This window comes from Epinephelus lanceolatus, chromosome 11, assembly GCF_041903045.1.
Source record: "Epinephelus lanceolatus isolate andai-2023 chromosome 11, ASM4190304v1, whole genome shotgun sequence".
NCBI lineage: Eukaryota > Metazoa > Chordata > Actinopteri > Perciformes > Serranidae > Epinephelus > Epinephelus lanceolatus.
The window spans coordinates 27,177,998-27,204,306 of NC_135744.1; the positions used below are offsets into that span (position 1 = coordinate 27,177,998).

At 40.4% G+C, this 26,309-nt stretch overlaps 1 protein-coding gene across 9 annotated transcripts in view; it reads left to right on the forward strand.

Moving 5' to 3' along the window:
- Positions 1-26,309, forward strand: part of LOC117262266 (neurexin-2-like) — a 177,332-nt gene that overhangs the window by 123,189 nt on the left and 27,834 nt on the right. For 8 of the 9 annotated variants that reach the window (XM_033635109.2, XM_033635144.2, XM_033635126.2 and 5 more), the window contains one exon: positions 25,721-25,902. In XM_033635109.2, the coding sequence (XP_033491000.2) occupies positions 25,721-25,902 (182 nt within the window). Of the gene's footprint in view, positions 1-6,882; positions 8,534-25,720; positions 25,903-26,309 lie in introns of those variants that run through there. The other variant, XM_033635170.2, reaches the window with a different exon arrangement.

Below are 26,309 nucleotides of genomic sequence, written 5' to 3' on the forward strand. Positions count from 1 at the left end.
AGTAGAGAAAGACATTACAAATCACTATTGAAATGCACCGTAGGGCTGTGTCCAAAATCGTCCCTTGTTTGCTACCTATTGTACAACATTTACCCCCTGTGATTTTATTCAAGTGCACAATTTCTCAGTGTGACATTTTTTCTTGTGTCAGTGGCCGCATGGACTTTCTGCTAACAATCCAATGTACCGCATTTGATGGATGTGAAATTTACAATTGTGTAACATTACAGCGGTAAAGGATGATGCAAGATGACAAAGTTTCCACAAATATCTATTTCCTGCCCATTTTACAGTAAACTACAGAGATTTTATGATTGAGGGGACATTGAAAGAGTGAAAACTTGGCAAACTTGGTTCAGAGCCAACTTCAGATAGACACTCTCATCAAGATGGATTGTAAGTTAATGAAACCCGGGGAAAATGTCCAGATAGTCAGTAAAGGACTAACAAATAAATTGCATTGAGATAGGTATAGACGGGGTGGATGACGACCCATTCGTCATGCCTCAACCTGAAAAAAATGTTCAGGCTTAGGATTTTTTATTTGCTCACCCCTGTTGTTTGTAAATACAACATCCAAACTTGGCCCCCCCACCCTACACTGCATGTACATACCAACCCATTCTCACTCCGACATCGTCACGTATCAACGTTTGGTCATTGACTTTTCACATCCAGATACAACTTGCAAGGTACCCTGAATGCATTAGTTGTTGACCATCTCAGACACCATGTCAACTTCTGCCTGTTACATGCATTTTCTTCTTTCAAAATACACTTATGTTTTCACAGGAAATTTACCGTTTACATCCAGACTCTTTCGAAATATGTGGTTGGGTTTAGGCAACAAGAGCATGTGGTATAGGTTTAGGAAAAAGGGTTTGGCTTCATAATCTTAGGGGACACAAACACCGCTCTCCTGGTTGAAAGTCAGTGTTTGTTGGACCCATCCACCACCCGTCTACCAGCCCCACTCTGACTTTTGCCACCTTAGCTTTCATTCTTGTACCTTACCTTAACCTACCTGTCCAAAAGAAAAAAGGCCAACTCCGTGTTGCCCTTTATTTCCATCCTCTCCTTCAGTGCTCATTAGCGAAAGTGAAAATGAGAGCCAACCCAAGATTCAGTCTTGTTTTGGAACTTTGTCTGCTTGATGTTTTGTTTCTTCAGTGCTGTGTCTGCAGTGTTTTTTAGCTACCTCTTAGATATATACTGCTTACGATCTCATCGCTACCTTTTTCAGAAGTTCCAACCTCACTTGCATGCTGTTATTGGCTGGGGGCAACACACCCATAAACATCGCAAAATAATAAGAAATTAGAAAATACAGGTAAAGGGCAGAGTCTCCGCAGATAAATACACAATCAAACACTTCTAGTGGGTCATAAGTGATGATTGAGAAGAATCACTTTTGTATGAGTCCATGCATTTTTTTGTCTGTTTTGTTTTGTTTTTACAAAAAACCTTGAATTCTCACAGTTTATTACAGCAAACTACAAGGAACATCGTGTACAGTATTGAACCAAACCTAATTACGTGTTCCATTGTCCGTGAACTCACTTTCCACCTTTCAGTGTTTTATGAGATATGCTGCTAACAAAACAGAACAAAAAACAAAACCTTGGCACAAGGACTAATAAAACAAGTTAATTTATATTACAGGAAAAATAGAAAATATCTATTCAGCTAATTAGTCATAATAAGGCCATTTATTGCAAAGCTGCAATAAATGACCCATTAACAGTTTGCTTGGGGGTAAAGCTAAACGGCCTTGTATAAATACAGTAAGGTGTGGGTACAGTAAGTATGCTGGGACGTCGTGTGCAGGTCCTTGTAAGTTATTTTAAAAAAAAGACATTTTTTAAAAACTATTTCAAAACATGATTTGAGCACATATAAGGAGTCTCAAACAGAAGTAAAAAAGAAAATTAAGTGTAGTATATTTGGACACGGCAATCAAAACAATTATTATTCACAATAGGCATCTGGCAAAAGATTGCTTTCATCCAAAAGTGATTTATGACATCATCAAGCATCTTCTTGTGACTTTTTTTTTTTTTTTTCATCCTAAGTAGCTACTTCAGTGAGATGAGATGGCAGCACAGCTTTTCACAGTGATGGCTGACCTACTGATTTCTAAAATCTCTAGTGTGAGAATATCACACATAATCATTCATGAGGGGAATCATTAATGTATGAAGTATCATTGTGTAGTGTCTTGCGAGGAAAAGAGATTCTAGAAAGACATTAAAAAGGCAAGAACTCATGTGGTGCCCAAATTTCCATGAGAGTGGCAATAAAATCAAGGATCTGGATAGAGTGAATATAGAGTTAAATGTACACACAAATTAAATGTGTGCAAAACAAATGGTCAGTTTCTTAAAGGGATGCTTTGATGATTGTAAACCAGCTTTGTATCATAAGAATGTGGGTAACTGTGGTAAACTTCCCTTTGTCTTGCTAGCTCCCTGATCTCCACGCTCATCTTTCAGCACAGATCCACTGGATGATGTGGTTTGCATTATCCAGCGGATTTTCACTAGCTCTAGGGCTGTTGCTTGAACAATAGATTGCACTTCCGCCTTCGTATTCCCACCATCACGTTCACAAAGAGTGTAGACAAGGATCAAAAGAGAGACCTACCCCACTCGCTTTCTCTCAAACTCACATCAAATCAGATCAAACTCTAAATCTAGGCAGTGCGGATCAAATATAAACATAGATTCTGTTACTGAGTTGCCTATTTCTTGCCTAAAATGTCTTCAGAAACATATTTTAGTGCACTGTTTGGCTGTATTGCAAGAATTTGCAAACAGAAAATGGACGCCATACTGTTTCCTATACAGTGAAACCAGAGGCTGAAAATACTGCGATCAAATGATAGCGCTGATCAAATGTGAACCAAGATTCCATTACTGAATTGCCAATTTCTCACCTAAAATGTCTTCAGAAACATATTTTAGTGCACTGTTTGGCTGTAATTCCAGATTGTTAGTCACCAGCTGTCCACCATATTGTTTCCTGTGTCAAAACGGACAGCATTTATTAGTTCCATGCAGTACAGTGCATTCTGGTAGTTGAAAGTTTTCTAGCAAAAGCAAATATCACAGCCCTTTTCTCTGTTTTCTCTGGTCATGTAGCACCGATGTCTAAAGCATTTGTGTCTTTCTACTGCAGTAGAGAGTTCTAGTTTTAAGAAGAGACCATCCTTCCAGCAGTGAAATATATAGTCACCTATAGCCTATATTGAGGCATGTTTGCAAAGCTTGGTAATTGTAGTTCAGCATGAAGTATCATCATTTTAAGGAGTTGAAGTCTTTCGTACAAATGCCCGTGACAATTTGCAGTCATAGCAACAGTAAAATCCATCTTGCATTTCTGCTGGTGCTTTCTTTAATGTTGAAATAATGAGCGAGACAAGCAGATCGACGCAGGCCAATAACAAAGACAGGGCTTCCTCTACGGCCAACTGTCCTGCTGATGCTGTTTCAGGCTCATCAAAATTAGACTCCAGAGTGAAGAGAAGAAAACACCTCAGCCAAGCAAAAATTGTATTGTCCTGTGTGGTGACGGCCCACTGCCGTCTCAGCCCCTGGCTCAGGTGATTTTCCTTTATTTTCATGGCTAGACTGTGGACGGTGGGAGAGGTAGACAGTTCATGCTGCTCCTGTCACACACTCATGTCTTTTGCATCAGTCCAAAACCCAGAACATTCATAAATTGTAGCTGTTCATATTCAGGAGCCTGTATTCCTCATGTTGGGGGGGCTTTCTCTGCATGGTAAGCATCGCTGCTGCTCTTTTTTTCCAGGAGACATGCTGAGGCTAGTAAGCTGAACTAAACAAGCAAATGGAATCTATTTTTGCCGGCGCCATGTGCAGCCAGCAATATGCAACCTACTGTCACATGCAGTGTCTTTTCAGTGGAGAGTGCACACAGGCTGCCAAGACACCCAAGTTGCTAAAAAGGAAAAAAAAAAAAAAGTGGAAAATCATGTTTAATCAAGGCGTGAATCTGGAGGAGAAAATGCTGTGTGAGTAAAGCATCCAGAGGCTCTCCTTTAACCACTGAACTCTGAACCTTTTTGTTTAGCTAGATGTGCGTGGCCTCCTTTAGAAATCTGAAATCTTCATGATTTTTATAACAGCTGTCAGCTCTACATGCAACATGATAATAATAATAAAAACTATTAAATTGTGAGCTCTTCTGCTTCTGCTTCTGTTCTGCTTAATCATTTTCTGATGATTCTACTAGCTATATAGTTTACACATACACTGCTATGTGTCGGTGGAGCCACTGTGCACTCAAGTGCCTTCATATTTTTCACTCTCTCCTTCCCCTCCACCGTCTAAGCCAGGCTTATTTTAGGTGTTGTCGTTTTTAGCCTAATGAAATCAACCAAACATCACAACTGCAGGCCATGCCTTTCAGAGGATGCTCGCATTATGAGTAATTAATCTGAAAGTGCTATGATTAATCCTGCTACTTTACCCCCTGGGGCGAGACTGGATGTCTGTGAAAAATCTTCTCTCACAAATCCTCCTGAGAACAAACAGTGCACATTTAGGTTTCTTAAGTCTTTAAAACGCTGTACACGTCTTCTCGCATCACATCAATTGCAAGTTTGCAGGCCCCTTGACTTGAATTTTTTTTTTCCCCCCAACAAAGAAATTTAAACATTTTCTGCTCATGGTTTCCAAACTATATATTATTCCATACATGCAAAATAATTTGATTATGCAAATGCATAGAGATCTGCCAAACTGAGTGGAGGAAAACGGTTTAAAATAGCCTGTAGGAAAATATAAAAATGCAAATCAAAGGTTTATTGGACTGGAACTGCAGGAGTAGCTGATATAGGACAGTTATTCTATGTTGAAAATGCAGGGGAAGCAAAGTGGAATTCAATTAAGACTACAGCTCATCCTCAAATATATCATCACACATCATCAAACGCGTATTTGATGTGTATCCTATGAGGTTTATCTAGGTGTGTGTTAACAGGGAAAGCTGCGTGGGATGTCAAAGTTACCGAATAACCAAGGACAACACAAGGTTACAATCCCCCAGCCTCCTCCCTCTGTGTTGTCCAGATAGCATGGCTTTCATCATGTTGAGCAACCCTCAAGCACGTAAATTGATTAATGCAAGCCTTTCATTCTAGACAGCTCACACCAAGATATCATCGCCGCCTAGAAAGATGCTCACATGCTGGAGAGCCTGACAGTCCAAGTCACCGGCTATAAATCATCCCACTCCTAACTTCTCGTACCCAGTTGTCACTTTGAATGAAATACGGTTCTATTTGGACATGATTGTGTGTAAGTTAGAAAGGATTCCTAGTTTAAATTGTCATGACTGCCCTTATGTTCGCTGCGTAAAACTGGCTGCAGCTTTGACAGTGGAAATAAAACTGACTCTCCCCCCACTGGAGGATTATTCTCAATGCTTGTCATTGCGTTTCCACACCAAATAATCATTACCGTAAATGTGTCTACGTGTTTTAGCCAGGAAGTGCTCTGCATCATCACTATGGTTTGTTTGATTAAGCTGGTGTGCACTTTCCCGGCATTAAGATTTACTGAGCAACATATAGAAGAGGAAACGCATAAAGGATTTAAATCTCCCTGTGACTCAGATTGGACAGATGCAGGGAAAAAAAACACACAGCTTGTTCCAATTTATTTATGTTCATAACACCACTAGGGCACTTGCCATTCCAGAGTCTTGTGCACTCACCCCGCCTGTGTTCTTTGTTGTTCAATCAGTACCCCCCCCCCCCCCCCCCCCCCGGTTCCACGCACCCTCCTCCCCCACCCCCACTTGAGTAATGGCCTGCATCGCCTTCTTGTCACTATGAGAGGTGGTGCTGCGTGGCTTGCCTCTGTCCTCCTGTTTCCATGCGTGTCCTTTCAACCGACTAGGCAATCCCAGCTGATATCTCTATCGACCGCGATTTAGCTGATATCGCTGCAGTCTCCCCCTTCCTCTCCCTTTACTTCTCCCACCCTGCAATCCCTCTTCCCTCGCTGCTTCTCCCATCTCCCCTACCTCCAACCCCTCCCCACTTTCCATTTCTGATAATGTGTTCATCCTCTCAAGTGTCAATATACTCCCAATTCATCTTGCCATCACATTTCCCCACCTCAAAAACACGAGCAGCTCCGAAACTGTCAGAATACCTCTGAACTCCGATCAGTCATAGCTAGGAATAAGTTCTGCATGGTTAAGTAGCATGAGAGCAGAGAGAGCTCTCTAACAGAGGGGTGACTTGTATACAGATATGAGGTGAACACATCAGGCAGAGGGGGGAAATGATTTGTAGTGTTAAAATGGCAAAGGTGTGCAATGCAATGCTGGGGAAAAGAGGGGCTTTGGATGCAAGGCAAACTGGATTACACACCATGTAGCCTATAGCTTCCTCAGCCTAATGTAGTGAGCTATCATCTTGACAGGTATTTGTGTTTCTATCATTCAAGCCTATTGTAGCTCTCGAGTCTTTATGTTATACAGCACGTCCATATCAATCCCCTCGTGTTCATTCTGTAACAGCTCTGACAGCTCACCTAAATCAGGCTCCTCCTCTGCAGTATGATTCCTACGTGTTACTGCCAGGACCTGCAAGCCAGTGCGCTGTGAATCTGTAGCATGTATTTATTCACACAACCCATTTTCTTGCCTCACTATATCCCTGTGTGTTTGCGCCGTGGCTGCCTGTTTTCTCTTTCGCTGTCTCTTCCTGTCTCTCCCTCCCTCCTGCTATCTCACCCACCCTTTCTCCCCCCTTCCCCACCCACCCTCACTCATTTGCTCACAGACTCTCTTTCTCAGACGCACACACACGCACACAAACACACACAGAGGCACATGCTGTGCCTCGCTGGATCAGAGCCTCCTGACTACAGTATGCCTTCAGAAGAGCTCCTTTATCTCGCATTCATTAGACCAAAACTCCAAACCGAGGTTGCTGCTGCTGGGGTCCTGATTGTCCTGGAATTTCACCCTTCCGGGATTCATTATGATACGACGGTGCTTTTTAATTAGCATAATTTTTGCTGCAGCAGTCCAAGGCAACATCTCAGTGTCTGCCAGCCCAGCCATCTCATCTGAGGAGAATCACCTTCCCTCCTCCAGAGACAGACGCATGCAGCTGTCACATTAACTGTCTCTCAGTCGGCGGCAGTACAGCAGATCTGGACGAGGTAACGGGAGAGGAGAAAGGAGGAGAAAAAAAAAAGGAGCAGCAGTGAGGGGAATGCAGCAGTAGTCTTTACTGCATGAGACTGAGCAGGTGGAGCAGGAGGGAAGGATCATACGTTCATTTGAAATAGAAACACTCGTGTGGATCTCTGCCACGCCAGAGGTTGCCGTTCGCTGGATTTTCTGCGTCTGTGAGAGAGTGAATGAGGAGCTACTGAGAAATTATTTATTTATTTTCTGGAATTTCTCCTTTACCGCGCTGCTGCAGATACTGCTCCCTCTCTCCCCCTCCTTCTCTCCCTCTCTTTCGCTCTCTCTCTCTCTCTCACCGCCCCCCCCCCCCTCCCTATCTCTGTTCTCTTCCCTTTCCCTGGCTAAAGGGGAACAAAAGCGCTGGTTCCTGCATCACCCTTTATCGTTGCATCTTCACTTGCGCGTATTTTTATCTCCTTGTCCTTTTTGCCTAATGAAATGATCCAGTTTCCCACAGAAGCGTGTTATGTCTTCTGCAGCGGTGGAGGGGCACTCTTCTTAGTGGGCAGGCTCAGCTGCCCTAAAGCTCTACCTGTGGGCGATGGAGACTCTTATCAGAATTCTTGTCACATGAAGCTCTGCCCTGCCACTTTTCATGCCTGAATATCATGGTTGAGCAGCATGCCTGCTTGAGATCACGGGTGGATTCATTCTCCATTCTTTATTTGGATGTGTATCTTTTCTGCATCTTGGATACACTCGGCTCACTTTCTGAAAAATGTGCTTTGGGATGGTTTTCAATGAGGTTTTAACGCTGGCTTTTCTGTGCAGTAGACATCTTGTCATGGCAAAAAATAGATAAGTTGGTCGCTGTTCAGTTTCTTCCACAAGAACATTAATTGGATTTTGACTGCTTTCTCTAAATCCATTTTTTTTTCTCACAAAGTCAAGGGATATTTTTCCACCATCAACCCAACTAAGGAATTATGAAAGAAATGGGCCCAGATTGTCACTGAAATGCCCTGTGGTCTTAAAGCTGAACTGTCAGAGACCAAAGCTCGGCCAAGTTGTCTGTCCTGGGCCCATGAGGATATAATATACATGGGTAGACTCTTAGCAGCCACCTCTGTGCTCGGACAGCGGAGCAGCTGGTCATGCTGTAGCCTAGGCATGGGCCTAAGTTATTGCTCGAGACTAGCCTTCTGGTTCGCCTTGCTTACTGTACTCCCAATCCAGACTGGAACAGCACGTGTGTCTTCTAGTCTCAGCACCACGCACCATGTCCACCATTTTCACAATAAGCATGGCACGGTTCCTATTGCCATCAACAGGATGCCTTTTCTTACCAGAGGGGGCCATGGTAAGACAAATCCCTCCAAAATTCTCAGCTTGCTGTTTGCTGTCTCCCTGATGCATCATTCTGCTCTGATTTTAAGAGTTTGGCATGAGCATGTTTTTGCTATTTGACATTTTAGAAGTAAAAGTGGGTTTATTTGTTCCAGTATATTGGTGGCACCATTGGTGGCTCTCTTGTGACACACAGAGGGATAATGAGTCCCTCACTAACTCTGGATTTGCTGCAGCCCCTGTGCATCATTAAACTCCTTTATCTAGTCATCAGCATCAGTAGTTGTTGCCCTTTCCCCATGCTCCTTTTCAAGACGCTCCAGCACCAGTGGAGCTGGGTTTATTTTGCAAATGCACATCAATGCCGTGATGAATCATAATTGCAAATCTCTTAATCTTTTTCCACGAGGTTCTTGTTCATTTAAGCAGCGTAATGCACCCCCTGTAATGGAGCGGGTTTTGTGTCAAAGGTGATTGCTACAGTATCACTGTAATTAGTGGCGCGTCACAACAGGCGTAAAGCGATTACATGTACATAGAGTGAGAAATGAAAAACAGATCTCTTTTTCTGTTTTTCTTGGCTGCTTAAAATATTGAACAATCATGACATGGTTTACAGCAGCGATTTTATTCAATTTCTTATAAAACCTGTCGTGATAATATGTTCTATATTGTGCAATATCAACTGAGGGATATAAAGTATTGACCCATCCTCAATAATCTACATCAAATTGGCCACGCTACTTGAATTGGCTCCCTCAAAGCGCTGACACCAAAGTCATTGCTGCCTTTTATTTGCACTTTGAAATTTCTGTCCAAAGACTCTTTTTTTACGCTCTATATAAAGAGGCCCGGTGGATTTGTAGTGTCTTTTTCACCGCAGCAGTTTTGTCAGTTACAAAAGGGCTAAAAATGTGATGAATTACATCTGCGCTATTATAGCCATATCATTCTGGACCAGGCTTTTACAGGCACGGCACCGCCTGTGATCAAACAGACCTATAAAAAAAAAAAAACACTTCAAAGAACTCGCTGATAAATTTTCAATTACCTCTACTGTAGATGTTGTACTGTAAGTTGTTCTGAAGTATATGCTTCAGAGCAAGAAATTCAATTTACTGGAACATAAATGATACAGACAGTACTTAAGATTCACAAGTCATGTCCACACTGCCATAACGCTCTGTGTTGCATATGCAGAATGCTTAACATTGATTGACATAATGTTCTGAGTTGTGTAACCATTATCTCAGAAGCATAAACCATTTAAATGATAAATCCAGCTTTACTGAATTTATTGTCACAAACACCAAAAATCATGTCAACAGAACAGTTTTGGATACTTGCTTTAATACAACAGATAAGCGTGTGCATGTGTGTGTGTGTGTGTGTGTATGTGTGTGCTGAGGCTAGCCAAAGACTTCTGGAGGCCCCTGGGCTATGGCTATTTATAGGCCACCTACCCTGCTGCAATGCCTCGCACTCCTCATCCTAAACACAGTTTATTGCATGTATTATTACAGTATACTGGTTACAGGAGAGGGCACACTCTTAGAGAGGCTGGTGTAAATAATAAGCACAAAATAATCTCGGTATAGGAATGAAGAGTCATCCAGGTCATAGAACAGCAAGTAGTGAAATAACGGGATCACTCAGCGGTGATTTAGTGTTTAATTAGAGGTATTCAAGTCATGAGAGAATGCCAGGTCTTTAGAGCTGCAATGATTAGTTGATTAATTGATTAGTCAATTGCTGGAAAATGAATCAGCAAACATTTTGATTGCTTATTAATTGTTGAAGGGGTTTTCAAGTAATTTTAAGTGAAAATGCCAACCATTGTCTGGTTTCTGCTTCTCCAGTGTGAATATTTGCTGATTTTTTTCAGTTTTATATCATTGTAAATATAATATCTTTGGGGTCTTGACCATTAGTTGAACAAAACAAGCAGTTTGAGAACATTACCTTGGATTCTGAGGAAGTGAGATGGGCATTTTTTGCTACTTTTTGACATTTTGTATTAAATTTAAAAAAAAGAATAATTGAGAAAATGATCTGCAGATTAATTGAAAATGAAAGTAATTGTTTCAGCCCTACATTTTCTACAAGAAATTGCAATGCTACAGCGTCCAGGAAGGGACATGGAGGGGGGGAAAAAATCAAAGGTTGAACACAAATATTTATTTTTGTGTGATCTTGCAAATCATTTTCATTCAGGACAATGTACTTCAGGGTCAGTTCAGCACCATGGAAACAACCACAACAATGGAGTGCACACAAACATGTGAGAGGTTCATAGAATTTTATTTTGAGATCAGCCTCAATTATAAAGACAATAAATCTGTGTTTGGCAGTAGGCACAGTTTTAAGAGATGTGACACACATCTGAGAATATTTAGCCCAAGGTGACACTCTCATCACAAAGCGTTCTCTGACCTCGTGGTATCTGTTGTTTTTTAAACCTACTTTAGATAAAACTATGCCAAAGTAAACCCCAGCAGCGGGTGTCAGGGTGGGCTGGTGGCCTGCAGTAGCATTATCAAACCTGTGTAAGGGCAGCAACAGAAAGTTTTCCCCTAATCTGAAAAAATGCACATTTTTTTCTCAATCTTTAATGGTTTCCCCTTCTTTCATTTGCTATTGGTGCATAAAAATATATCAAAGTATACTTTTGTGTTATTTATTCTTCAACATAATGACACACGACACCTATACTTTGTGTAAAAATAGTAATGACATAAGATTTCTGATGAAAATCACCTGAGGTCTGATGAAAAAAGCCCCAAGTTTACATTTCATTATTACAGACTTCTATCGTAGCTCAAACTTTGACAGTTTAATGGAAAAATGTGTGCAGTAGCAACACACATCAAGATAATTGCTTCAAAATTCTACCCTGATCACAAAACCTGCAGCATGTTTTCAGTTAATTTTGCTCTACACAATTTAATCATTGTATCTGGGTTGTGATGAATAAGAAATGATGTTTTCGTGTGCCAAGCAAAATACCCTACATGGGTGCACCAGATATTAAAAAGACATTATTAAGAATGTTAACACATTGACTGAAGGATTTCTCCTATCAGGGGAAGCCAAATCCCAACTTGAGGCTTATTATGTAACTAACGTGCTTACTGTCTTCCTCAGTTCAAATTCCGACCCTGCAGTGCCTTGATAACTCGGAAGGGTTTTTGATTCTGTGTAACCTTCATTAACTAGTTGTGGACATGCTTCTTAGATGCCGTGTTGTTTTGAAGCATGTTTTATGCAGCGTTTTTTTTTTTTTTTTTTTTTTAAACTAACCCCAGAACAACTACACTGCAAGAGAGTTCGCCAATATTATGACCCTCAGTGCTAGAGACCTTGTATGCTCTCAGCTAGAATGCAAGGATTGCACTGAAGCTGACCCCTCATCACACCCGCATGTTCAACACACTCAGTGAAAATCTGCTGCACTTCATTCTCCAGGGCCCCCATGTTGGTGTAAGAACTGTCTGGCTGTGGCAAGGCAATGAGCAGCTAATGCTTCCAGAGAGATGTCTCAAGTGGAGGAAATGGTTTAGCGAGCTTCTTTCAAAGATGATATCTCTGGGCTCAATTCAATATTCATGTAGGGGAAAGCCTGCTATCCTAAGATCAATGCATTAAGTGTAAAATGCAGTGCTTGTCCAGCAGTTGGACAAAATGCAATGTTTATATCTCTGAGCTGCATGAGGAGAAAGCGAAAGGGACAGGGGCATCGAAAGGTCTATCAGAGAGGGCTCAATTCCCTCGAGGTCACATATTACATTACCCTCAAGGATGATAGTGAGGCAGGCCCGAATACACACCCATACACTTACACGTATAATCACACACAAGCAATAAAAACAAACTTAACAGAAATCTCTCTCTCCCATAGCATGCGGGTTTTGTTCAGGTTCTGCTTGTGAATTTGATAACTGATATTATTATATTATCATCACGGCTGTAACTGAATACAGATGTGTTGATTGCGGCTTGTCATTTTGAGGTTTTGCCAATGCGTTGAGGTTGAAACAAGTGGACAAGGCAAAGGACAGCATGTAAGAGCAGAAATCAGAGACCAATGTGACCACGGCTCCGCTCTAGATCTGCAGCAAAGCAGAACAAACAAGGGAATGGAAACTGGAGAGGAGAGAGCATTCGCTATAATAGATAAAAGATAAACTGAGACAGGAAGGAAATGCAAGGGCTGCATTTTTAGCAAAATAGCCAGTGGTGGAAGAAGTGCTCAGATCCATTACTCAAGTAAAAGCATAGACGTAGATTTCGGGGGGAATGCATGGGACACATCCCTCTCAATATTTAGAATATGTGCATATGCCCCCCCCCTCCCCCCCCCCCCCCAAAAAAAAAAAACCCCACATGAAATTAGCAGAGGGTTTTATTTTGACCAAATTAAACACATTTACACAATAAATCAATTCAGGAAAAGCACAAATTGGTGCATAAAAATTCACCAGAATGTAGACAATAAGTGTTTGATGCTTAAAATTTTCTGGTGGAGCACCTCAAACCGCTGTTTTATGTGTACCCCCCGTAATGTTGAAAGGAAACCTACGCCAACAGAACTGTAAAACAAAAACTTCAATAGAAAATACTTGTTAAGTGAAAGTACAGGCGTTTTATCAAAATGTACTTAAGGTATCGAAAGTAAAAGTACTTGTCATGCAAAAAAAGGTCCCTTGTGATTTATATGTTAAAAGAACTCAACAAGGTCACAGAGAACAAAGTGGAGGTGCTCACCACTAGTTCAGTTCTGGAGGTGATGTTTTTATGTGTCACGATCATGAACAATCAGCACTTTAATTAGCGTGGTCTTCAGTATGGTTACAGATCTACCTAACCTGCAGTGTCGTGTAAACCTTCCCACATGGAACCTTTCAAACAGGCACAAAGTAATCTTTAAATTAACATTAAAGGACCGATTCGGGGTTCATCGCATGAGGAATACATGGACACCAGCACAGAGAAGACTTTCATCGTGGTCTATTTAAAGAAGTACGGGCGTGTGACAGAGCGTCATGTTTTTTTCAGTAAGCACATTATAGAGTACATTGCCCCTGCTGTACCATTATACTGTATTGTAAGTCTCTGCTTCCATGTCAGACTTCTGGATATTATTCTGACTCTCTTGTGAAGGAGTGCAGTAATCTCATTCTTCCCCATTTTAAGAGAATGTATTAAAGCTACAGTAGAGAGATTTTAATGTAAATTTGCAGCCATTTCACTATCATGAAGTGGGGCTGCAAGAGAGAACCTTCTACTATAAATATAACCTCATGTTTTTCATCAAATCCTGACGTCTCTGAGCAAAGAAGAGATGAGCCAACAGCAGAATGTATAAATGGCTTGTAAACAGAGCAGCAGAAGTGCTCCACCAACAATGATTGCACCTGCTGCAAAATGATTTCTAGGAATCGTCTATAGCCATTGGGAAGACAAAATGTAGGTCTGAGGATTGTGCAGTGAAATCATTTTACAGTATTTTAGGGTATTGAAGGCCTCAAAGTTGGCAAGAAAATAATCCCTGGTTGTAATTTGGTTTTACTGGAATGCAGAACAGCATCAGGTGTTTCTTTGTTTCCAGTATTGAAGTAATGCAGAGGTGCCTATCACTATACAGCATTGCATGTATTTTTCAGGATCTCAGAAGTCAGATATGTCATTGAATGTAAAGCCTTGTCAATATAAAAGCTGTAATCGTTAATATTTCAGTCCAAGAAGATCTTGCAACCCCTGTGGTTACCATGATAACAGCAAGTGCAGTTTAACATGACAGCAAACGCTCCTTGAGAAATTACCTTGTCAAAAATACAACAGAAGAACAATGGGTGTAACTGTTTACAGCCCAGTCAAACAAAATCACACATTGTTTTTTTTAGATGCATTTTTGATTAATTATTGTTTTAATGTGCAAGAGTAGAAAAATGCTCAGTCTGAATAAGAAGTAACATAAAAGAAAACTCCACCGTTTTTGCATAGCACTCCTAAAACATTGCAAGGCTCATAATGAACCATTTTTAAAAGAATATCAAAATCTGATGCGGCAGAAGCAGAGATATCGTCTTTCTTATTCCACACATTTATCTTCTTTGTCAAAACCTGCTGCCAACACTACCCACAATGCAACTCTACCACCAAGTTAGCAGCAGCTAATGTAGCCTCAAGCCCCTAGCCCTAAGAAGAGATGAGGTGCCGGCGACAAAGTCCTGGTAAACTCGTTTCTTTCTGACTCCACACCCCCATATTTTTTTTTTCATAAACTTGTAGTCTTCAGACTTAACTGATGTTTAATTTATCAGATTTCGCACAGCTCCCTCCGGAGCCACAAAAGGCTTCATACAGCTTTTAACATGCATAGTAGTACTTCACTGTAAACAGACTTTGATGTGTAAAATCTGTGGAGTTCTGGTACGGCGATAAGGAAATGACCAGTAAATAATGAGGCTGATATCAATGAGATAAAATTACACTGGATTACATGCTGCATCATTTCCTGTTAATTCCATAGGCGTGCAACGACAACTTGAATCCAGAGCGGGAATGGCGGACCCCGCCACCAACAATGAAAACTACTATATATTGAGCTAATCACTGAATGTAAATTAATTGAATGGCTATTGAAGGAACAATGACAAGGACAGTATCAAAAACCGGGCTTCATTTCATAAAAAAAAATTAATTTAATTTTTTAATTTTATATACTTTATTAATCCCCAAGGGGAAATTCAATTTTTTCACTCTATTGTCGATTGCACACAGGTCCGAACACACACATGCACAAACAGGACCTATACATGCACCAAGTGGAGAGATGTCAGAGTGGGGCTGCCCATGACAGGCGCTCCGAGCGGTTGGGGGGTTCGGTGCCTTGCTCAAGGGCACCTTGGCAGTGCCCAGGAGGTGAACTGGCATGTCTCCAGCTACCAGTCCATGCTCCCCATTTTTTTGATAAAAATCCTAAGGATTATAACTTTAAATGCAATTAATTGTTGTTATACAACTCTGTTTTTTTTGCAGATGGGAATATAAAACAGACAGATTTTAGCAAAGACACCTAACATTACCTTACAAATATTTCAGTAAGAACTTTATAAAATCCGAAAAGATGTAAAAATAAAGGCCACGAGTATTTATTTATTTATTTATTTGGATCCCCGTTAGTCACCACCAAGGTAGCAACTACTCTTCCTGGGGTCCATACAAGCAAACATTATATCTTAGAGGAAAACAAATATACAGTATAATTAAAAATTCAAGGCAAAAAGGAACAAAATACAACCAAAAAACAAGAAAACTACAAAACAAAAATTAACAAAACAAAACAAAAACAAACAGATATGTCATGGAAGCTATTCTGGTGCATTTATGGGGAAAAATCTTTGCGACTTTCGCTATAGGAGGAAGCAATGCAGCATTTCAGAGGTGCATTTGAGTTCAGTTTCACCATGACCCAAATCATCTGAAAGTTGAGTGGGAGAAAACCTTAACATTATTATAGAAGGAGGGGGTCGTTTGAGGCGCTCTGAGCTGCAGACGTTCAATTTGAGAACTGACAGTCTGAATACGTCTTGCTGATCGGAGCAGAGACAGCAATTCAACCGTAATACAGCTGCAGTCTACATGCGCCCGCTACATCTGCGGTTATTTAAGATTCACGAGATTCTCGGTCTGGCTTTTAATTGATCAAACTCAATTGATGTGATTGATTGCGCTGAGATATTGAGCACTAAGTATGTGATGCCACTTTTTAAGTTGACCAACATATTTTAACTTGAGGACCGTATGTGCTCTCTGTCAGGCTTTAGGCTGCACCATTCATTTTCATCATTTCACTGAGCTGCATTTAATAGACCATGGAAGAAGTGTGCCTCAGATGCCATAAGTCAGACGACAAATTCAGACTTAATATCTCTCCATAACTCTCCATTTCTGCAAAACTGCTCACAATGTTGAGATTTATGTGAGTTCATATTCTTAGTTAAACAGTTGAGTTTTTTCAGTAAAGTGTCCTTGCTGAACTGTATTTGCCTCCACAACATATTGTATACTGTGCTGCCCTTAAATTCCTCTGTCAGAAATGTTGATTGACTGTGAAAAACCTTGTGTGTATACAAATATAGGTGCAATCAAACATAAATATACATTTGCTGTGCTAATGTGGTTGATAATCACCAGAAATAGTGTTGAAATTGCTATAAGAGCATGAGTAATTGACAGTTTGTTCCGCTGCTTTGTGTTCATAATGTAACAGCCAATACTAGTTGCCATTTGTGAGTCATGATTAGTAATAATATGAGAGCTAATACTCACTCACTCACTCAGGCCACAGGAATTGTCCGATTTCCTACGACAGGAAGCACAGGGGAGGGCGCGTTCACATCTAAACTGCTATGTTGTGATGCAAATCATCACCAGCGTCTCAGTGTATTTTGCAAGTCCTATGAGCATGTTGCCTCGTCTCTTGCGTATTCAGCTGGCTGAGAGCACAAATGAAAAGGACAGGATGTTTGAGTGGGTAGCATGCATCTTGGCACAAAGAATCTATACTGCTACATTTGTTGTGTAGAGATCTTAAGACACAACAGCCAATCATGGCCTCTCTATAGCAGTTTCTGAGCTGCATTTACCCCAACACGCCTGTAAAATGCACAATATGATTCTGCTGACCTTTGTAATGTACTAAAACAACAAAAAGCCTTTAATATGCTTACAGTTTATTTTTACAGTGAATATTCTATTGCACCGCCTATATAATATTCATGAATAATATGGTAATCAGAAGAGTATAACAATGCCTGTGTACAGTATAATTAATTATCAAGGTTCCTGACTAATGATGATGTGATATACAGCACACATTGCAGTTGAGAATCTCCAAGGGAGCCTTATTATTCGAGCACAGATGCATTGGATGGCCGTGAGAGACAGGCAGAGCGCTCCCGGGAGATTTTTCGGCAGTGAGAAAGGAGAGCTGCTTCAAGGAAGAGGACCGTGATGTTTATAGTAATAATCTTAACAAGACTGATTTACTGCCTCCTTTATTTGACGCAGGTCTACCACAGAGAGACGAGCAGAGATAGCAGGAGACAGACGAGGGAGGCAGAAAGGTGTAATGAAATGCTTTAACGTTATGACTAATGCAGGAGTTACTGCTGTCTATAGACAGACGCTTGCGTGATTTCCTGCAGGTGCATTAGTACTCCATATTTCATGATGCACATAACGAGGGTGCGTGTAACCTCTTCTCCACCCTTTGACTTTCTCTTTGTCTCCTCATATTCCCACAGCACTGCACAAAGCATTACAGCTCACATGTCCATTAGCTGTGTGTAGGGAGGGGTTTCCTTGACGAGGGAAAATGTCATACATTGGAAGAAATCATTTTCTAAATTCTCAACAGTGTTTACAGCCTGGTAATAACTGTCATAAAACAGTGTTTGGGCAATGGTCCTTGGCATCAGATACGCACACAAATAGGGCTGTACTCAAATATTCGGATATTCGAATATTCGTTTCTATGGGTAGGTATTTGTTATGAAAATTTGGTATTCGATATTCATTTTTTTATTTACTTTTTTTTAACGTAATTTTTTTGGTGCTAAATGTAGTCTTTGTTTTTGGTAAATGTAGGTTATCAATAAAAATCAAAACTTTTAAAGTGCATTGTTAAAAATGTGAAAATATAGTATAGCCTACCAACTGAGCTTGTGTGCACGGCACACTTGAGCGCATCCGTCTGAGGCTGTGGATCAATGCCAAGTTTTACCACTTTATCACTATTCCCTCTAACTTGTAGCTGTTTTTTCGTTATCTTTTGAATTTAATATGAATTATGGAACCGTTTTTGTCAACGTTTGTTTCCCCCGTTTTGTACAATAAATTATTGTTTAAAGTTTCAACAAGTTCCTTTTGGAGTGCGTGACACAAGCGTGTTTTGAAAACGACTGTCACCTGCTCAACGCATCAGTACCTTCAGATGACATGACAGTAATAGATTATAGATTAATAGATTATAATAATAATGTCAGAATATAATTTACAGACCGATTTAACAGATGATCACTGCTGCCCGACCCGCAGGTCCATTTGCGGGTTGACCGGTAACCCCGCAAATAGACCTGCGGGTGCATCACTACTCAGCTCAGTCTATAAGGCTGTACACAACAGTAAGGCTATAGACATTATATTGTATTCAGGCCGGCAGAACCAGCAGCGCATCGGCTCTACAGTGCATGGCACTGCTGATTAACCATTTTATTGCAGCACAGAGTGTCTGCCAGCAACCAATTACTTGCAGAGGTTTGAGAGCAAAGATCCGGTCACCACTGTACAAAACTCCACAATAAAATTAGGTACGAAAAAACTCCGGAGTTATTTTGTCACGTCAGTTGTAAGTTGACTGACGTGACTAATATCAAGATCTTTTCCTAACTGTAACCAAGTAATTTGGTTGACTATCCACCTTATTCCTGAGGGCACTACTGTAGAAATAATTAAGCTAAGCTAGTTAGTCCCATATACTGTCTGTGGTTAGGCCCAGTGGCTACTCTTGGTGGCTAACCGCCAACGCTGGTTCTTTTCAAAAGTAATTTGCCTTCAGTTTAGCAAAAACTGATTTATTTTTTAACAAATATTTAACTAATGTTAACATAGCATTTTCTAAAATGTCTTTGCGGAGCTCTGGTACTTGTTGCAATAACTAATAACCAGTCTGAGCTATATTTTTGTCTTCAGCAACAATATATAACCAGAACAAAAGGGGATTGTTCCTGCTGCCAAAGGTACCATTGATATGAGAAATAAAACCACATAGGAGTTTCACGAAAAAGTATTAAATCAGAATTTGCAGAAGAGAATGACACGTAGACTGACAGGTCCATCACTCAAAGTCAGTGCATGATATTCCTGTCTTTTCTCATCTGACTTCATCGAAATTTGATGAGTAGGGAAGAAATCACATTAGAATTTATGCTGCGTTCATGTTACATTAAAGTTACTGTAACTGCGAGTTTCCAACTTGTAAGTAAAGTTCACGCCACCTATAAATAGGAATTACAACTGAGACACTTTTTCAGCAACTGGGAAAGATTTTTCAGAAAGCTCAAATACTTGACTTTGTACGTACCAACATGAAAGTCCCTAAAAATCAATCAAATATTGTAAGCGCCATTTATCAGTGATAAGTTTGTTTATCGTTAGGTGGTATGACTTGCTACAATACAGAGAGAAATATATATTAGTGTAATGTTAGAGAGGGTGTTGAATATGTGAGGTTACTTTGTTCCTGTATATTTTGACCTGATTTCCTGATATGTGACAAATGAACAGGAAGTGAAGCCTTTATTGTGAAACGTTCAGGTTTGAGAAAAGAAACAGAAACGGCGGAGCAACATTTATAATGTATTCCAGTCTAATCCAGTACATAGACTGATAGCCAAGGTCCCAGGTTCATACTTGTATTTTGGGTTCCTACTGGAACGTGTTTACATTCTTTAAAGGTCCAGTGTGTAAGATTTAGGAGGATATATTTGCAGAAACTGAATATAAAAGAATAAGTGTGTTTTCTTTAGTGTATAATCACCTGAAAATAAGAATCATTGTGTTTTTGTTACCATAGAATGAGCTGTTTATATCTACATAGGGAGCGCGTCATCATCTACGTACATTGCCATGTTGCATCATCATGTTTCTACAGTAGCCCGGAACAGACAACCCAAACACTGGCTCTAGATAGGGCCCAACCTATCACCTTTTTGCTCTGTAGTTAGCAGCCCCTACACAATGAGCCTCATCAGAAAAACAGATTTTTTTCACCTGAAACTTCTTTATTCAGTGCTTTTACAGGTTTTAATTACCAGGTCTGTTTGTTTTGGTAAAGACCTCCTGAACAATGAACACTGAAGGAATTCTAACTAGAAGTTTTAGCTGTTTGAAATCTGCAATCATGCCACTAAATCCCCCTAAATTTTACACAATGGAGCTTTAATGGTTGTGGTTTTGTACCATCCATGCAGTATTTCAATCAGCACATAACCAACTCTGTAATCATACAACAATTTTGATAAAGTGAATGCTCACAAGTTGTTAATATGGGAATCTTTCCCATCTCTGCCATCCATCTACAATGATGTGAACACATTATCACATGTGAAATCATGTGAAACAGATTTCATGACCTCATTTTCCATATGTAACATGTTAAAAATTCATGTGTGCCTTTTTTTTGTAACCTGCATGTCAATAGCTTAGTTACGGTCAAAATGATCCAGTTTTGACATTTTCCCTCACTGTGTTGCTGGATGAAATGTGTGTAATGATCTATCAGGACCAGGTTTCAGGCATCCAAAATTGGGCACAAAGAGTTCACAAGGTTTGAGTCTCCTGAGCATCCAATTTAAATTGGTGTTCCAAGGCTATATTGCACAGTGAAATTTGAAATGAGGCCTGATGTAAAATTGGGCCTCCAAATGAGGTGATTGGCCACATCATGGCTTGCCTGCTTTTTTTTTGGGGGGGGGGGGGGGGGGGGGGGTTTCACAAGAACAAACAAAGCTAGAAATCATGAAGGGCTGTACTGTATAATGAAATGCAGTGTTAAAGCCTGTGTGAAGCTTAATGTTTGTGGGGACTGTTGTAGTTTGTGATGTAGTGCTATATTAGAACATACATTATCAGCAGAAATGATAGTATGTGATACAAGAATTGATTAGATTGTACATGGGTTCATTATGTTGTGCCCAAAAATCCCTTACTCATCTGTGTAGAAAGCAAAGACATCAACTTTCTCAAATGGAAAGAAAAGTGATTTCATTGAGCTGAAATGACGGCAGACTAAGGAGCCAGATGCAGATAACTTTTACTGAAAGGAAGAATAAAACCACTCACTGAGACTCCTTGATGTAATCACAGTAATGCCACCAACTCACATTTGACTACAAATCCCAGACATGAATTAGGATTACCTCGCTAGGAAATAATTTGAAACAAACGCTGTCCTTTTAATTAAAGTCATAGTAAGTACAAGGTGTTTCTAGGTCTTTCGAGTAAATGCTCAAGAAAGCATCCAGTCAGCAGTACAATCCCGTCAATAAGAAAACTGTGTGGTAAGTGCCCATTACACCGAGCAGAAGAGTACTCAAGTCTTCATACACAGGTGAAATTGAGGCTACAATTTTACCTCAAGTGTTTTTCTGTTCTTCACTTAAGAGATTCGGGTATTGAAAAATATCAGTTGTAAAACAACACTTAGGTTTCAGGTTCCCAGAATAACATGTTTTTGCGGTGTAGTATTAAAGGTAATTGTTGTTTCTTCTGTAACGTAATGGCTACGCATCTGTCGTGCCAAGATGTTTTTATCTGAGGCAGGCAGTTGGTTTCTCTATTTGCTGGTGTATAACAGCTGCAGTCCGAACTCCTCGAAAAGAGCATTCACCCCTGAGAAAACGAACGAAGATTTGACTCAACTTGAACTTGCATGGACTGTATGAAATGGATTATAGCTCTAAATTTTGCTGCTCTGGCACAAATGAAAGAATTTTGCTAATTCATATTTAATGAACAATCTGGGGTGACTGAGGGGTTAGGAAGAAATCATAAAACATTGTGAAAGGTTGTGTGTGATTTACAAGCTGATCGGAAAATGGATTTTACAGCAAGCCTGCATGGATTTTCTCAGGTATCTCAGCAATTCCAGCAAGACTTGTACATGAAGAATTAACACCAACCTGCCTCATCTATCTCGAGGAGATCAGAATCTTTCAGAGGCCAGATGAATAACTTGCATAAATAAAAGTTCAACACTATTGCTTTGCTATTCACCTGCTAGATACTGTATGAGGGAGAATTTATTTTTAAATCGCCACTTAACATTAACAGCTCACCTTTTCACATTTATAATAAAGTGAATTGGACAGTCAAAGGTAACATCAATATGTATCCTATGTAGGGCTGGACAATATATCGATATTATACTGTTATCGTGATATGAGACTAGATATCGTCTTCGATTGTAAAAGTGTTGTCTTTTCCTGGTTTTAAAAGCTGCATTACATTAAAGTGATTTGATTTTTGGATTTTACCAGACTGTTATGTCCTCCTGACACCCTGTGTCCTCATAGAAGGACATTGCATTTTGGGTTTACTGGACCTTATACTTCATTCTACCTAACTTAGGCCTGTTGTCCTCATTCGTGGACACTTTTGCGTGCCATCTAGTGGCAGTAAGACCATAATACATCAATCTATGTAAAAACAAGATGGCAGCCATCTCTGCAAAGTCAGTCTGCAGCTGACCCTGACACAAACGTGGACAACGTACAAAACCTGATCACATTTGATGGTTGAAATGTGTTTATGATTAATAATGTTTGCACGTTGTATGTTGTAGGTAGCTAAGCTAAGCTAAGCTAAGACACTGTTAATTAGAAAGTACAAGTTTGAAGACATTGAGACTTTATGATAGTTTGACATTGAGAGTTTATTATCATCATTATATTTTATCATTATTATCATCACGTTACAATGTTTAGTTTTTACCTTAACAGGTCCTACTGATCCCAAACAGCTAGGAGAAATTAGAAATGCGAACCATACAAAAGTTCGGGTCTCAGGAGGCTGTTATATCCACATTACTAATGTTACTTAAAAATGCCATTGTATAAATATTTTGTGGAAGCACTAACAGTCAGTATTGTCCCAATATTGTTAGAGGTATTTGGTCAGAAATATCATGATACTTGAATTTCGCCATATTGGTCAGCCCTTATCCTGTGCATCTGTCACATAGATGGTGCATCTGTCTGTATCAGCGACAAGGAAGGTACAGGAACAAGACATGTAAACAAGTGCAATGGCGCAGCCAAGGGGTGGCCGGAGGGGGCCACAGCCAACCTAAACAAATGTGACATAATTGAAAATAATTGGAGGCCTTGGTGGCTGTTTTAAAATTAGAAACCAAAGTCTATCTGTATGGAATTCCTTAACTCTTATATTGACATAGTTTTCAACTAACCTACATACTTACACAGCATAAACAAATTCCTGAAATTCAGTTATGACCTTTGGTTTTGGTGCCACCCCAAGATTGTCAGTAGCCCCATTAACCCATTTCTATTCCAAGGTCATCAAATACCAATGCATTGTCACGCACAGGACACCTTTTTGTGTGTCTATGTAACACACAGATGAAACACATTGTAACTTCTGGTTAATGTTGTGTGATGGTCACAGTTAGGTTTAGGCAATAAAACTACTTGGTTAGGTTTAGGTTTGTTAGGTAATGTCACATAACAACACATCCTCACTCCAACCTCGTCACATATTAACGTGCTTGGTCATGGACTTTCTACGTCCATATACGATGTGAAAGGTACCCTGGGTGCGTTGGTTTTTGACGTTCTGGGACACTGTGTCAAGTTGTCTTCCTTTAAAATACACTTACATTTTCACAGGAAATTTAACATATACATACAGTGTCTTTCAAAATAAATGCACTACGTTGGTATGACACTGCAAATTGACGTGTTTTTTTTTCCTTCAACAACAAAAGCATGTGGTTAGGTTTAGGAAAGAAGAACAGGGTTTGGCTCTAGAATATTACAGGATGTGGACACCACTCTCTCGGACGAAAGTCAGTACCCTTCCTACCTGCCCCACTAGGACTTTCATCGCCTTAACTTTTGTCCTTGTCCCACTGTGTTTCCCCCACACGCTGCAGGGCACTGTTAAACTATAACGGCAACCGGCCGGCTACTATGCTGACGTTAAAGGACGCCTTTTTTCGTCAGTGTCTGACGCCGCTAGTCACTGCCCAAGTGCCGGATTTTGGCGACTTCTGAGTGAGACCAGGCTCCTCGTAACATAAATATGTCACGTATGCGGCATCAGTGTGCAACAGACTGTATGTAAATTGCATAATGTTACATTAAATTGACATTGACTTTTGGTTTCACATGGGATATGGTGAACACCCTGCACTTGTGTAGCACTTTTCTGACCACTCAAAGGGCTTTAACACTACATGTCACTTTCACCATGGTTACTCAGTAACCATTCACTTGCACACTGATGGAACAGCCATCAGGAGCAATTCTGGGTTCAGTATCTTGCCCAGGAATTACTCGACATGTGGACTGGAGGAGCTTGGGATTGAACCACCAATCTTCCGATTCCAACCCACTCTGCCTCTGAGCTATAACCGATATGAGCTGTGAACTCCTGGATGAAAGTTTTGTTCTGTTTTGACACTTCCACCTCCCCTCCACTCTTCCCTACATGGACTTTCTCACTCTATATACATCAGTTGCTCTCTGTGTTAAGTATTGCCACGGGTGGGTTTACACTGGAGTTAGTTGAACCCAGTGTGTCTTATAAAGATGCCAAAGGCTGCCTTTGGCATCAATATCACACACTGAGGGGTGTGACAAGGCGGTATTTGACACCCACAGAATGACAACAGGCTGGGCCACCCCTAGGAAAAATTCCTGGGGGTGCCACTAAACAAGTGTGGGCGCCCTCATAAAATGTAAAGTGCCAATACAATAGTTGAGTAAGTGCTGCAATTAAAGCAAATGATGTTTGATGTTGAGATGAAGTAAGTCGGATGAAGAGAGCGGGCGGATGATAATTTAAGTAAATGATAGAAACTCAAGTGCCTCGTCTGATTTTGTAGTACATGTGACCCTCAAAGAGACGTACATTATGTGCTCATTGACCTGAGAGGAAAGCACTGGTGCTTTTTATGATGGGTAATGTAAAATCCTGTTGATAAAAAAATACTGCACTTTTGCAAAGCACTTTTGCTCTATTCTGTAAAAAAAATTGCAGGGCATAGTACTGCCCTCATTTTTGGATGTCCACAGTGTCGGGTCCAGCCTCAGTAATCTGCTGAGAGAGCCATATGGAGCTGTGATAAAACTGTTTACAGCTCTGTATGTAAAGATTCATCATACTTTGTAAATTAGGCTGCTTAACTGTGATTTAAGAGTAGAGCGAACCTCCTTAATAAATCTTCCCCCCCTGCTTTCCTGGTTTCTCTCTGCCTACTGCATTATTTTGTAAAATGACTTACACTGTCCGTGCATGGCAGTGGGAGGAATCTAAATCTCATCTCAGGGATGGTACTTAAAAAAACTAAAAATAACAATACCTAATAAAGTCTTTCTGTCTCTGTTTCCAGCTGGGACCACGTACATTTTTGGGAAAGGGGGGGCTCTCATCACATTCACCTGGGCCCCCAATGAGAGGCCGAGCACTCGAGCCGACCGGTTAGCCGTGGGCTTCAGCACTCAGCAGAGGGATGCCATCTTGGTGCGAGTGGAGAGCACCCACGGGCTCGGAGACTATCTTCAGCTGCACATAGTGAGTATGGCAAGCAGAATTTGGGGCTTAAAGCATAAATGTCACTATTCATACGATCCAAGGCAGTCCTAATGTATGAATATCTGTGCTCATTCCTTTTCTGGTTTTCAAATCCAGTCACTGTGAAGCTGCCTACATTTCCAAAATTCAAAGGTGCATAGATGATAAATGTAAGACTGATGACAAAGAGACATTGTCACATATGTTTTGCCATACATTCTGGTGTCTCGCTCACAATGGACTTATATAAACTGCATCCACAAGCTTAAAATCATGTTTTGAGCATTAGAAAGCAAACATCAGTCTCTATACAACAAGACACAAATTGCCCTTAGTAGCACTTATGGCCAGTCCTGTTGTGCTATATTACTCTCTGAATGTGAACCCAAAGAAGCATCATATTTATT